The 15250-nt window shown below is 38.1% G+C and overlaps 1 protein-coding gene across 1 annotated transcript in view; it reads right to left on the reverse strand.

The window, feature by feature from the left end:
- The window catches only part of MYO3A (myosin IIIA), a 114108-nt gene that overhangs the window by 64678 nt on the left and 34180 nt on the right, over positions 1–15250 (reverse strand). The window contains exons 6-9 of the mRNA XM_058832214.1: positions 4574–4650; positions 3192–3337; positions 1403–1468; positions 850–1005 (exon numbers count right to left, since the gene is read on the reverse strand). Coding sequence (XP_058688197.1) covers positions 850–1005; positions 1403–1468; positions 3192–3337; positions 4574–4650 — 445 coding nt within the window. The remainder of the gene's footprint in view (positions 1–849; positions 1006–1402; positions 1469–3191; positions 3338–4573; positions 4651–15250) is intronic.

Genomic DNA, 15250 nt, shown 5'->3' on the forward strand with positions numbered 1-15250 from the left:
AAGAAAAACATCACTCCCACACATCCCGCTCCTGGACTGTGGTGTCTGCAGCACGGACAGACAGCGGGACAGAGCTTCTCTCTGGTTTTTAGTTAGTTTTAGCTAGCTGAGGCAGAGGAGCTCCCTAGACCTTTGTTTTTTTCCTTTTTTCTTGGATCTGTGCAAGCCTGCTCTGGACTGAACACCCAGCCAAACCCCGGGAGCTCACGCCTGTGGCCCACCGGGGCCTGGGCCTCAGCACTTTCCAGTGCCGGAGGGACTGATAAGAAACTGAGCGAGCCGTTCACCACATTAAAAGGACTTTTCTTCCTAGATTTGCCATCCCATCGAACAGCAAGAGGTTTTATTATTTAGTATTATTCAATTTCTGTTAAATAAACAGCTTTTTCCACTTCTCTCCAAGGAATTTTTTCCCTTTCCCAGACCAGTTGGTGAGGAGGGGGCATTTCCCTGGGGAAATCCCCATTTGGAGTTTTCCTCCCTAATTTGCCCTAAACTAGGACAAATACAAGCACACTTACTCAAACTAAACATTAGCTGACCATGAAAATGTAAGAAAATGCCAAACATTAATTTCACCTACCCAGCTTTCTAAAAGCTGGGGTCTAAGACTGTACCTTGAGTCACAGAAGAAAGGGGAGTCACTTCTAAAGACTGTTTCATCCTGCATGTGAATCATGATGCCTCTCCCCTTTCATTGGCACTACAGGGGACCCCAAATATTAAGCATTCTTTTTCTTTTGCTGGATAAAGTTATAAGAGCTGAATCCTTCTCTGAGTGCCAGTCATGCTGAAACAGTGGAAGTATCAAAATTGACCCAACTGGTCTACTTTTGTAGCTACTTTTACCTTGCCTTTTCAGTGACTCCCATTTGTTGATGAACATCAATAAATTCCATGAGTTGCCTTTGTAGCACGTTTTCTTTTCCTTCAATTTGCTTAATAAAATCATGCTGCAAAAGAGTAGATACTGTTGGGCGCTTCTCATAATCTTTAGTCAAGCACCTGTGCTGGCAGAAAAAAACACATGATCATTGAGGGTTCGCAGTTAAGTTTTGAAATGCTTGTCAGGAGTTCATTCATGCCACCATAATAAATACATCCATCTTAATCAAAACAGCTCTGCACTGAAAACTGATACGACTTCACAGAACTGATGAGTTCAAGAAGTTAAATTACTATATTTTAAAACTAAATATTCTTTAAATTAAGAAACATTGAGGGTGTTGAAATGCTGTTTCATGTTTTAAAGACAAAGCCTCACTTGAAAGTCAAACTGAATTTACAAACTAGCCCTTTAAGGAAGAGTACTAGTTACAACAGATTACCACAAAAGATATTTTACACATGACATTTACACATGGTTCCATATTTAACCAGAGTGGTCTCAGTTGTTACTCACTTGTTAATGAAGTCATTGAATTCAGGTGACCACAGCTCAGGCTGCTGTAGCGTTGGAGGAGGATTCCTGCAAAGGTCAGTGTTATGATAAGTTAATAAGCTCCTCACTTGACAAAAACAATGTGTGAAGGCAGGCTGAGTAATGAGCTTTAGAAGGCCACCGAAAAAAGATATTGATTTCCACTGGTAAAAGGAGCATGGGTAGATGATGCAATGCCTCATCAGTTCTCCTGCTTTACATAACTAATAAGGAAAAATAGCATTGAGATGATCTACCAAGTGTAGCTAAGAATCACTGTGATTTTTTCAATCAAATCAATAAAAGGAAATTAAACTAAGGACCCATTAATCACTATTCACTTGTAATGGCAAGTTCCTTTTTTCAAGCCCAAAACAATATACTTTCTTAGGAGAATTTTTTTAAAAAAAATTCTATTTTAAGTTTTCTCAGGAGGACTGAATTAATCAACCTGCTGAACAAAGTGTTGGAAGAAACTGGTTCTTTGTTAATTATTCCTCATTCATCAGAAGATAATCTGATACAAGTGAAGGTCTAAATACAGATCTATTGTAAACAGAGATACTGCTTTCTTTTCTATAGTTAGAGCTGTTTACTGTAGGTGTTAATTTAGTTTAAATGGTCTTGACAGTCTTCTTCCATTCAGAGATGCCATTTTCACTGAGTATGGTCCTTAAGACAAAAGGAATGACCAACCAATACACATGGTGACTTGCTTTTCAATCAACCATAACTGCTTTTCTTTAAGTGCTGCTTAACATTTACTTTATCACTCTCAGGTTTTACTTAATGGGATGAAAGGGTATTGGAATTATACCAATTAATGTAATGAAAGTGTACTGAACTTATATTTGCTTCAGGGCAGAAAGGTCCCCAGTACTTGTAAGAGTATAAGCCAGAAGTTTTTTTGAAGTCCTAGCTGCAGTGACTGACTACAATAGTTTGTAACTGCTTTTCCTACAGCAAGCAAGGGCAGGAAGAGCATTCATACTCTGCTTCAGTGCCGAGTGAGCCAAGATTTCTTAAATCTAAAGGTAATTTAAACTAATTTGGGCATCTTGGCTGAAAAGGACTCTAAGCACATACATATATGGGCTCAGCTGTTGTGGTACTGCTCCTGCTCCCAGGGTAAAATCCACAAACTATTACTGTATGATCATTACCTACAGACTTGGAGACTGATGTTCTTTGAAATGCCAGAAGTGGAACTTTAGGTACTTCTATTTTTCAGCTTCAAAGAAAAACACAAAGGAAGTTGCTATTTGCACTGCCCAAGGACAGCAACACTGGAACTGCCAGAAGCAGCACAAGCTAATGAAAAGCTGAAGCCTAAATGTATGTGAGTGGGGGAACAACCTTTGCTCCAAAGGATAGAAGATAACTCCTGAAAACAAATATGGGACCTGTTCACCACAGTGGCATATTCAGACTCTGTATTTTCCTATCATATCATTCCTATCATATGTCATTCTTTTTAACAGAATACACGAGATTCAAATAAGTCCTGCACTCATGTGGCAGCAGCTCACTCAGGAGAAGGCCCTGAGACTTTTTCTCAAATGTAGCTACAGTCATCTCTGAACTTCTCCATGTGCACACATGGCTGAAGCAGAGCCTGCAGAAAATACAGCTGGGCTAAGTATTTTTAACCTATCTCCTAGTATAAATAAAAAAAATAAATTCCACAAACTTACATGGTCTAAGTTTGAAGAAAGCAACAGTTAAGGAAAAAGTTCAGTCTAACCCGTAAACAAACACATCAAGATATTACCTTGGTATTTTGAAGAGAGCTCTCATGGGGTGCAAATCAGCAAGGGGTGGATCTCCATCTCCCAACTCTATTGCAGTAATACCCAGTGACCATGCATCACATCTAGCATCATAGGAGCTATCTAGCTGCTGCTCACAGGCAATCACCTGTTGGGAGTAAAATACTGGGATGGTTAAATGTCCACATTTAAGAACACACCCACAGTTGGAAGAATCTCTTACAGAATATTCAGTGAAATAAACAGCATCCACCCAATTGCCAAAAAACCTCCAATGTTTAAAGTAGAGAAATCAGGTGCTCATGAGCACCACATTCTCTGGCCAAACGTTCTCTGATTTGAAGAAAGGATAAAAATCCATGGCTTTTTCAGCTGAAGGTGATAAACTGCATCCCACAACAGAGGAAGTAGAAGGAAACTCAGCAACTCTACAACTCTTTATGTGGACTATTCCTTTTAAGTAATTATTGTAACTATACTGCTCTCTCTATGAACTGAAACAACCAGGAAAGCAGAAGCTGAGTTCACTATCTCTTACTGGGTCCTTATTCAACCAAAGCAGCCAATTTCCAGATCAAGTGGATCTGAAAAAAGTTCATTAGATCACAGCCAAGTATTTACCTTCATATACATTTCAGCTCACCCATAATGCTGGATGAATCTAGAATTTTTCATTCCATTAGCTGCAATCTAAACCAACTTGTATGCCATTAGTTATATGGCTAGACCTATGTGTATGAACTGAGTGTGTTGATAAAAATAAAGATGTATAAACAGAGTAGCTGCATGTGCTATAAACAGATGTACTTGCATGTGTTTGTGGGCACACAAATACTCTAAGTAGATAAGCTTATTTATAAGGAATTATTTTTCCTGTCTCAGCTTAAAATGTATCTTTACATGCTTCAATTTCAGTCTGGGAAAACCTCCACAGAGTCATAGTGTTTCTTCTTCATTCATAATAACCCTTTCCATTCTTTGCTGCAGCAAGTATGGATATATAGTATAAAAAACATTCCAGGTGCAGAAGTCAAAAAACAGAAGCTATAATGTGTCACAGTACCAATCTGGGCTCCTTCTATCCATGGGGAGATATCTATAGTTTCAGAGCTAAAAAGGCTAGAAAGTATCAATAGTAGTACTCTATACTCTTCAACACTTGAGTAAGCATTTCAGTGTCTTGTTCCCTGTCTCTAATCTTGTAATTTCAAAAATAAACCTCATTTTAACTTAATTCTTGCAAACATGTAAGACAGAAAGGTATAAACACTCTTTTAAAGGACACTGCTGTTTCATTTGGTGGAAGGACCAGGAAGAAAGACAAAGAGCAGAAATGCAGAATACAGCAGCTCGAGTACAAGCAACAAAATATTTGAAACCTGACCTCTGGAGCCATCCAGAATGGGGTGCCCACGGAGGTGTTCCGACGGAGACGAGTGCTGGTCAGCTGAGCAGACACACCTGGAAGAACGAGGGGAAGCTGTCATCAGAGCAGTGGCTTTTTCCATCCAAGACAGCCCTTCTGAAGGGTGACATCCTCATCTTGTCACACTACAACTTCCTGTGCAGGTGAAACTCAAATATATCTTTCCAGTTCTCTGGAAAGAGAGGCCCAGTCCTGAAAGGTTCTCCGCATCCTTTTTTCCAGAGGCTTCAGCAGGACCGGGACCTTGTCCCAGACGAACATTTGATTAGTAATCTGGATCCATATATTTTGACTGGTTAATTAAAGGTTTTCTATATCCTGTTTCAAGAAAGCAGTAAAACACCTCAGGAAGGGTGGAAAAGTACTGTACCTTCCACGGCTTCTAATGCTCAGTACTGACACTAACCCTTGTTTTCATTATACATATATATATATATATATATACATATATATGTATGCATGCACATATATATGTATTTCATGTTAACACTATAAAAGATACCTATTCTTGTCTCTTAACTGCTCTGCCACAAAAAAGAAACAACAAAACAGTGAAACCTCAAAAAATCTTACAAAAGCAGGAGTCTCTCCATGCTCAAAGCACATTCTCAAAGCAACAATCCTGTAAATCAGCTTTGCAATATGAGCTCCAGTTCACGGAATTAACTATTTCAGGCCAAGAGTTGGAAAGTGAACACTGAAATGAAAAGGTTCCTCGCAGTTTTGAGTTTAAGACACTGAAATATTAGAAATTCAATGGGCTACAGCACAATTCTGAAGAACCTGCCACCAATTTTCTTCCTCAAAAAACAAGGGTGTCCCAGTTGGAAACAGCTCTAGCGCGTGCATTGGGGACAGTACAACACATGGAAAAAACCAGCCCCTCAGCCAGAATGCCCTAAACTATTATGGATTTATGAGTCACAAGTAATGGTGAAGTCCACACATGGAAAAAAAAACAGCCCTTCAGCTACAAAGTCCTAAACTATTATGGATTTGAGTAATAGCCAACACTGAAGTCCACCAGAGGCATATGCTGAACAGCTGATGCCATGGATGGCCAGAAAGGTCCTGTGCTTTACATATACATGCTCCAGCCTCAGTCTGACTGACACTGGAGCTAATTTTGCCTTCATACATGCATCTGCTTTTTCTTTAAAATGTAAAAAGACTCCATTTCACTCTGTGAGTTCCATTTCATTGTTCTGAAACACATGAAGCTCCAGTGAGCACTACTGTTCAGGTTCAACTCTGTATTTTATGGTTTGAAAATTGACCTCTTCCTGAAAAGCCTACAGACAGTTCATAAAAACAATTCACATTAACTATCCAATGGGAATATTAACTAAACCTCTGTCTGGGTAGGGTTTGATTGGTTTGGGTTTTTTTTTTTCAGTGTAGGTAAGAAACCATGGAGAGTTTGATCTGTTTTTTCACTCTAAGCTACATGTTCAGCTCTGATTCACTAAATATCTGCATTTGGCTCTCACAGAAATGTATGCAACATCTGAAAATAAAGGCTGCAAGGAATACCCCACCTGTTCCTTTCAGATAAATGCAACCACTGTGGCTGCCTTCCTCTGGTCAAAACCAGCCTTGAGAAAGCTCAATCTTCTTCTCTCTTTATGTCTGCAGAAAGTCCAATACACAGTGTTATGCATCATGGAAAGCAGGACAATGTGAGTCTTAGCACAAAGTCCATCAATCCTACTTCGACTCAGCTAAGCAGGGGCTTTGTTTTTGCCATCTCAAGGAGTTGTCTGAGGTCCAGCTTCCGGCTCACAGAGACTGTGGCTGTTCTGAGCTCCCAGAAAAACATGTCATTTAGTAAGCACACATCACCCCAGCTCTGAAAGCAGTGCAGGGATGCCAACAGACATTATTATGTGAGATCCTTGATTTTGGAGGGAGCTGAGGCTACTCTCCCTTCCTCTGTGTTGTGGGAGTCTCCTCTGCAAAGCTTTTTTTTTGAAGTCTTGGACAAGAAAATGAGATTCAGATCTGCAGGAAAAGAAGGGTACTGACACTGAAGGGTATATTTTTATGATTCCAGTATCAGATTTTATAAATAATCGTAACTTTCTGTAGAGATAAGGACCAAAATATAAAAGGTACATTAATGTGTTCAATCTTCTCTGTCTATGCACTGTTGGGTTTACTCCCTCTTCAAACTTTAATTATTAAATGAACTGAAAATATTTTCCCTCCTCACCCTTCTTTAATTTCAGTAAAAAACTGATTTAATTTGAATTGTTCACCACTTTCTTTAGGCTCTTGGGGGTTTTATGTGCTTTTTGTTTGGTTGTTTTTTTTAATCCTTTTGCTTTCAGCATTAGAGTGGCATTTTAGATTATGCAGTGTAGGTCTTATGACAAATGATATTTCCTTGGGCTTTTTCTGTGTATAGAGGAAAGATGATGTAATTCCACACTTAGTAACATTTCTTCCAGCATTTCAGTAACCAGTCAAGCATGTATTTGGTCACTTTTTTTAAATTACAAATTTTCAAAAAAACCATCTTGCTCCTCCCCTCCCTATTTACTACTACTTCATTGCAAAATGAGATAAATATTACCCTAAGAAAATCTAGTATACATCCTAAATTTGTGTTTTATTACATATTAATCACATTTTCTTATGAAAGTTAAGCACTTTATAAATATGTGCATTAATAGTACCAAAGCACAACAAAAACAAAATATTGTGCATATAGCTGCATTTGTTCTTATTTTTTCAGGGACCATTTTAGTAATAAAAACTGAAAATCAAGACACACTATGAGTATTATTCAAGGTTTTCATTGTGAAAACAGGCATACTGAAATAACCTTGCAAGTAAAGCCATTTACTTCTGACCTTGGCACTCAATAGTAGAAAAAATGGGGCAGAAATTAGTCCCCTATAATTAGGAAAGACTTGTCTCACAGTGCCCAAGCTAGCAGACAACATTCTGATCTAAACCGGGAGGCTGTACAACATCCTTTCATGATGATGTCCTGTGACAGAAGTATGCCCATTTTAGTGGTTGAGGCTAGGGAGGGAATGGTGAGTAAATTGTACTAATCTCACATCTGACACACAGCAGGGAAACTGGATTGATACGTAACAACCTTGACCTTACCCTTAAAGGTTTACACTCCTTTCATTTCTTCTACCTTTATTTGTGCCTTCAGTGTACACTTCATTACCAAAGCATCCTCATTGTGACCTTCTGTAGATTAAGAACACGTAACTCCATCATTCCTCAAGGTAGTGTCTGAACCAAAACCAGCTCACACCGTTAACACTGCAGATCTAAACAGGCCAAAACACTTTGAATTATTTCCCAATCTTTTTTTAATCTCCTAGGGAAACAGATGTAAATCAGCACTAGTGTTTCACACTGCATTCCCCTTAAGCTCTCTGGCAGGTATGTTTTGTCATTCTTGCTCCATGCTGAATGATGCAAAACGTGGCCTCTCCTTCCTCATCTCTTTGCCCAAGGTGTGAAGTCAATCCTTTATAAATCACTCAATTCCACCTTTTTTAGTAGATCTGGAGGCAACGGTCCTCATGGTCCCAGGTTTTCCTTTAGCACCTTAAGCTTCACTTTGAGAAGCCACTATTCCTGTCAGGATGCAGACAGGGAAGTAGCTGCTTCCCTCACAACAGAGGTGGAGTTACAACTCAATTCCTCTGTAGTTGCTGATGCCCTTAACACTGATTTCTTTATTTGCTTATTTCAGGTTGCACTGATGTAATGACACACATCCAGACAGAGTATTTCAGACAGGTCAGCTGAAATGCATACCAAATGCTAAGGAAAACTTCAATAATGCAATTCCTTCATACTATAAAATCACAAAAGACAACAGGGAAAGAACAGTATTAAACCAAGGCAATTCTGGTAGTCCAAATGGCAAACATCACAATACAGCAGGTATGTAACTACATGCAACCACATATAGTAGCATCCTCTGTAAAAGGAGATCATAGAGCTTCTCCCAGGTTTAATTACTTATCATACAGAATAGAAAGCATAAAGACATTAAATAGAAAATGTTACTAACAGACCATAAGGACACAAATGATTGGTTTGATGACTTTACAAGAGATGTTTCAGAACCTTTTTGAAACAATGTCAATATTCAAAATTCCTCATGGATTATAAACTGACCCCGAAAGTAAACTTTTAAATTAAAATATCACAGAGGATATACAGATTTTTTGCGTGAGCTGTTGTGAGAAAAGCATGCTTGAGAACTTCTGCTCAGTGATAAGGGCTCAAATTAAGTCTAGAACTAAAAATCAGGTTCTGACCTATAAGATGGAAATAAAGAAATAGGAAACAAGATTAAAATGATGAGTCAAAAATATTAGAATTTTCAGCAGCATTTAATATTGAAAGGTGTTATGTTATGAGGAAGCATGACTTGCTTTTCATAATCCATATATTCATATGGATTATATTTCATATATTTCATAAATCCATGCTTCCTCCTTCCTTCTTGTCTGTCATATGTTTAGAAATTATTTCCAGGATTATTGGCTCCATCACCTTTTGTGATGGAGATCATATGTGGGTCTGACCAGACTGTAGTTCTCTGAAATCCCCTTGAAGACTGGAATGAAAATAATTTTTGTCATTGCTTCAGGAATCTCCTCCAATCTCCAAGACATTTCAAAGGTTACTGGCAGTGATCTTGCAATGATTTCAGGCAGTTCCTTCAGCACTCTTGGCTGCATCCTGACAGTGCACCCCATGACTTGTGTCCATTCAATTCTTTTAAATGCTCTCTAAAATGATCCCCCTTTACTGAAGTAAGATTTGCCTTGCTCCAGACTTCCCCCACTCGTCTCAGGGATCTGGGACTACAAGTTAAGACAAAGTGGCAAAGAAGAGATTCAATGCCTGCACCGTTTCCATGTCCTTTGTCCACATTCTCCATCTTCCTGTATTACTTTAATGTACAATGTACAGAGTGTTTTACTGTTGAAAACTAGTGTTTCCCAAACCCTCAGGAAAACACACACTGTAGGTGCAAGTTTTTAACTGAAATTTTTTATCCAAAAAATAACCAAAAGGCCCAGAAGGATCAAAAGCTTAGTATCCAAGAAGACCATATGTATAAACTGCCTGGCAGATGAAAAATACATGGCATTTACCACAAAACCAGGAGACATGGAGTAAAAGGGGATAAAAAGTTAATGTGTACTAACAAATACAGGGTGTATTAAATAGAAATAGAAATAATAGAAATATAAATGAATGTTAAAGAAATGGAAGTCCAGTAGCTTTCACAGTAAACTCACCATAAGGCTTCAAGACAAAGAAAAGATATTTCTAAGCATACAAAAAAAAAATTTAATCCTAAAAAAAATATTTTATCCTAAATCTGATACATAATCATTAAAAGGTACATACTGATAATAAAATAATAAACAGTACCCCCCAAAAAAGGCAGAATGTTCACTACATTTGTGAGGTATATAATTTTTTTTAAACAAAAGGGTTTAATACAACTTCTTTCTTTAATAAATCTGAGATTTTTCATTTTACAGACTGGGCCTCCAGCAGAGCAGGTGACCACAGACTCCCCTCCACATGCTCCTGCCAGTTCAGTGCATCACACCACAACGACTCTAATCAAATCTCACGCTTCGGGGCTTCAGCTGGTTTCCTGAAAGGGATGCACAGGAACATTTGTTGTCCTGTTGCACAATTGGCCAGATGTACTTGGATAGGAGAACTACTCTTCTCTAGAGCCTCAGGGGCTTGTACAGCCACACACAATCTGGTGCAGTATGACAGTGAGGAAATTCCGCCATCTCAGATGCTGCTTTTCTCATACCTTAGATTTCAAACTGACTGCTGCTTTGACACCCAAAAAAGATGGGTTTTCCTCCTGTATGACTGGCAAAACTCTGGAGATTTTTCTCATTGTTCTATGACATGGTTTTCCTGTTATGATAATCTGCTATGATAATGCTGGCAACACCTATGCTGATGGAACAGAATATTTAAAATACCTCAGGACTGGAATACGCCAGTATAACTAAGTCATTGGGTTCAATTTTCAGGTATAAAATGAATGGGGTTTAGTATACACAAATGAGACCAGAGAGTTTCTAATAACCTCAAGAGATGACTGTTCTGTGACCCATGACAAAACCAAGTGGAAGTCTTTGCTGGCCAGAAAGGGCTATTTTCTCACTTCATGTGTCTCCAGCATCTGACAGCAGCTTTCAGTGTCAAGCTTCTTTAATGCTTAAGCCACCAGTGACATCCTTATGTGAATTAACAGAAGAAAATATTTGAAAGACCAAGTGAACAGCTTATCCTGGATATAGCATTTGGCCACATGATTTCTGTTTTTTGTTACTGGACAGCACAAAGGTTTTCATTCAAACATGCCCCCCCCAAAAAATTTTCAGGACTAAGCCTTCAACAAAGAATTAAACATTCAACAATGAAAAAGCTGCAGAGCTCAAGTCAATGCAATCCATCTTATCCCTGCTTATCAACTGCTCTGGGTTGAAAAATTTGGAATTATTACTTCAATTGGGTTCAAAGCAGTTTGACAAGCTGCTCATGAAGAAAGCTTTCTTCAAAGTCTTTTACTTTTACTGGCTTCTGCCATGTCTCCTGGTGGATGCATCTTAGCAGCAACATGTGAATGTCATGCTATATGGTATGCAGAAATGACAACACAATAACAGCCTGGGTTTGATCTGAACCAGTGAAGCAGACAGCTTTATTATGGATGCATGCTAGAATGACTAAGACAAATACAAGTCTTGCTATGACTCATTGCTTAAAGTAAGCTGAGGGCAGAAAGAAAATTATTTTATTTTTGAATACTTTCAAATTAAATTATTTTAATTAATTGTTTCACTTTTGCAGAATGATTCAGACAGCATTTATAGCTAATGCAGGGCAAGCACAAAAGGATACATACTAGGATATTCTGACTACTACAGAATAAGTAATATACGAAAGTTTGGAACACTACTCAAGGTCATGCTGAGCTCCTCTTCAATGTCAGCGGGACGTGCAAAGTTGGGAGTGATGATATATATTAAAAGGGACAGAGACTGAAATGCTCCAACATTCAAACTTGGATCACTCACAACTGACATCTCTGAGCACAAGGTGGCTCTAGACTCCCTCCGTTGCAGGCTGACCTGTGCCACGTGCAGTCTGAACACAGTCCTTGGGAGCCTTCTTGGCCTCTGCAATGCCACATGGCCCAGACACTTGCCAGGCTGAGCTGTGATCAGCCAACAAACTGCATCTAACAAGGCTATCTGTGGTCATTTAGGTCATGTTAGGAATGGCCAAAGCACCATGTCGCAGCAAGACAACATGAGAGCCGGTGAAGTGTCACGGTTAAAGGATGACCCCCAGCGCCGTGGTTCCCTGCCCACCCTCTGACCAGAGATTTCAGATGCTTTTTTCCCCACAAGGGCAGCAGAAAGCTCCCTCAGGCATCAGAAAACCAGGAGGGGTGAACAATGAAAGAGATGGAATTATCAAGATGCAGTTGTACCACGGACTCATTATTCCATGGAGACTGTCCCCATTGTTTTAGCCTTGCTATACAGGGTAACTAATTTTACTTCTTTTGCTTTGTCATTGTAGCAGCTGGCTTATATAGCTGGCTCAGATACACTTCAAAAACTAAACCTGTTTAGCACATTCACAGAATGTTAAACATTTTGGCCTGCATTTCTGTATCAGAATAGGCATAAACATCACTGAACAATACTTACCAGAAACACCTGTGCATGCTAACTAATGTTGATCGATTGCTATTGATCACTAGTAGTGGTAAAGCAATATTAACAATTCATAGATTTCTAAGGAGGAGTGATACACCACTACTGAGACACAAGACAGAATGTTGCCAGAATTACATTTTCTAGGGAAAAAAACCCCAATATATTTATTTTAATGACTCGAAATATGAAATTAATACTTGCATTTAGTATTGCCCAAATGAAATTATGTATACATTTAAAAGTAAACACAGAATGGCTTTAAAAATATACTAGCAAAACAGTGTCTTGCCATTGACTAGTTTCACCAAATTGCAACTTTAAATAATAATAATGCCATCTAGGAATGCCTTAGAGCATTCCTAAATTAAGAGTTCTTTTCTTCTTAACTTTGAAAGACTCAAATAGTTTCAAAGGAAGAATGATCATTCTCTCCATATCAAATTAATAACCCAATTACATTCCAAACACAAAAGCTGACCTCTGTCTACCTGCAGTTTCCAAACTACACAGAAGCAATAGTTTAAGTATTAAACAAAACAATATCATTATGTCTAAACAGAGCAATACATATTCCCTTCCCCAATCCATTTTTTTCACAATGAGCTGTACTCAGGTTAAATCTCCAGCTGACCCTGGCTACTGTCCACAATAAAACGGGGCTAGCTATATGCAAAGTGGGATATCTGAAACTGCATTTGGAATGCCAAGACAATATTCACACACAACTTTTACATCAAACACTGATAGAAAAGCAGAAAAATGCCAACTAGGCATGTTTAAAGCACAAAAATTCACTATATATTCCATTAATATTACAATACATGTTTTAATGATGCAACCTATTTATCCACAGTGCTAAAAGAACACTTGAAGACATTATTCTATTAACTGCAGCAACACAGCTTGTATTTTTCCACCATCTGCCAGCAGCAGTGAGATTGCATTACCTTTTTTCCATGTTTTCCAATGGAACCTGCTTTACATATTAAAAAACATAGATCTTTCCTATGTATTTCTTATCCAGAGCCTCTACTGATTGAGAGTTTTAAGTACTATTAGCAAAATGCCTGAGAAGAAACTGAAAATGGCAGTGCCAACCCTTTTCAATATCCCCTTCCCCACAGTTACATTACTGGGAAAACTATGAGGAATCATGAGATCTCTTGTAGCTAGAAGTAGGCTTGAATTCTAAAGATTTCATGAGTCTGCCCACATTTTCTTTTCCTTATGGGTACTTGAATATTTCTAATATGCCTCCAGATGTCTGACTTTTTTTTCCAGTGACCTTTCCTCATAATAACAGCAGAAGTCTGATTACATGTGGTATGGAAGTATGTTAGATGCATAGATAGGCATGGCCTTCAGAAAGAAATAGTGCTGCTGGAAAAATATACATTTCTTAAGTGGAGGAATATAATTTATATTTTTTTCTGGACATTTCCAAGGCAACAGCTGCTCATCCTGAGATATTTCTAGTCTGGGAGTGAAGGTTTCAGTAGTCCTGAAGAAGTATGAGCTACCTGTACTCTTGGTAAAGACTATCAGCCTAAAGGTCAACCCTCAAAAATACAACTAAAGAGAAATTTTCCATCAGCATTACAGTCTCCTCTTTTTAGCTAAAAGAATCACTTTGCCACTTGACCATAGATGTTTCAGAGCTTTTAGTGGAAAAATGGTTCTTTCCTCCATGGTTTCTGAGGCATCAGCAACTTGTCTAGTTTGCTGATAGGGAGTTGTGTCCTTTAGGATTCTCTTTGATAAAAAAAAAAATATAAGCATGAAAAGCTCTGGCTTTTGAGTTCCCAGAAGCCGGAGAAATGGCAGGAGATTTCAGAAATAATTTCAAATCTTTCAAAATGAAACGCCACTCAGACTTTTTCAAACCAAAGTTAAAGTAATAACAACAACAATAATAAAGTAGCTGAATTTCTCTTCTCCCACTTTGAAACAGCACATTATAGAACTGTGCCTTAGATTGACATTAATAGACAAAAGGCCCTGTGCAGCATCCTGATTTCAAGAAAAGAAACTGAATTGAGAGGGACTATTCAAAGAAGCAAGTATTTTTCAGTAGAATCGGATGTTACAACCTCAGTATCCCATGAAATTGGTTGCACATTATAAGATGCAGATGAATATATGCATTTCTACTATAGATGAGGTGTGCTATGCATTCAAGTGACTTCAGGCCAGTTTTTTAATGGATGAAAAAAGATCAGACAATTATAGATATTTAGGCAGCAAAGGTTGCAGATGAATTTGTCACATGACTTTCAAAAGGTATCCTGGCATTAAATTAATTTCTTTAAATTTCATTACATTAATTTCCTGCACCTTTAAAGGCTAAAATTTCATTTGAAATCAGTCTTTTAAACATCAATGTGTTGTGTGCAACCAGACTTCTGAAACAGATGTAAAAGACTTTCTTCACAGAACAGTAATAAGAAACTGTGAATATAATTAGGAATATTTATCAAAAAGGAATTTAATTCACATCTTACTTGCCTTCAGTTCTTTTTATATAACAGATTACATAGCAGTCACTCTAAAGTGCTACAGGGAATTTAATGTAAATGTATATTTTTCTATCAAATCTCTATCTTATACGGAAAACAAAGCAGCTGAATAAAATGCAACTATATGATGTGGTAGAGGATATTCCTTGCTTGGAGCCTAATTGCTGCAATTCTCAGGCAGAGCATCCTACCCCAAAGCTTTTCTATCAGAACAGCTTAGCAGCTAATTCCCACAAATGTTCAGGTAGTGAAAATGCCTTCAGCCAGCCACCTTCACTTACAAAGAAAATATGGACTACTAATGTATTTAGAAGTTTAATGACTTTATAGACTGAATCTGTTATCAGTGGACATTCTCA

Source organism: Poecile atricapillus, chromosome 2 (assembly GCF_030490865.1).
Source record: "Poecile atricapillus isolate bPoeAtr1 chromosome 2, bPoeAtr1.hap1, whole genome shotgun sequence".
Classification (NCBI taxonomy): Eukaryota; Metazoa; Chordata; class Aves; order Passeriformes; family Paridae; genus Poecile; species Poecile atricapillus.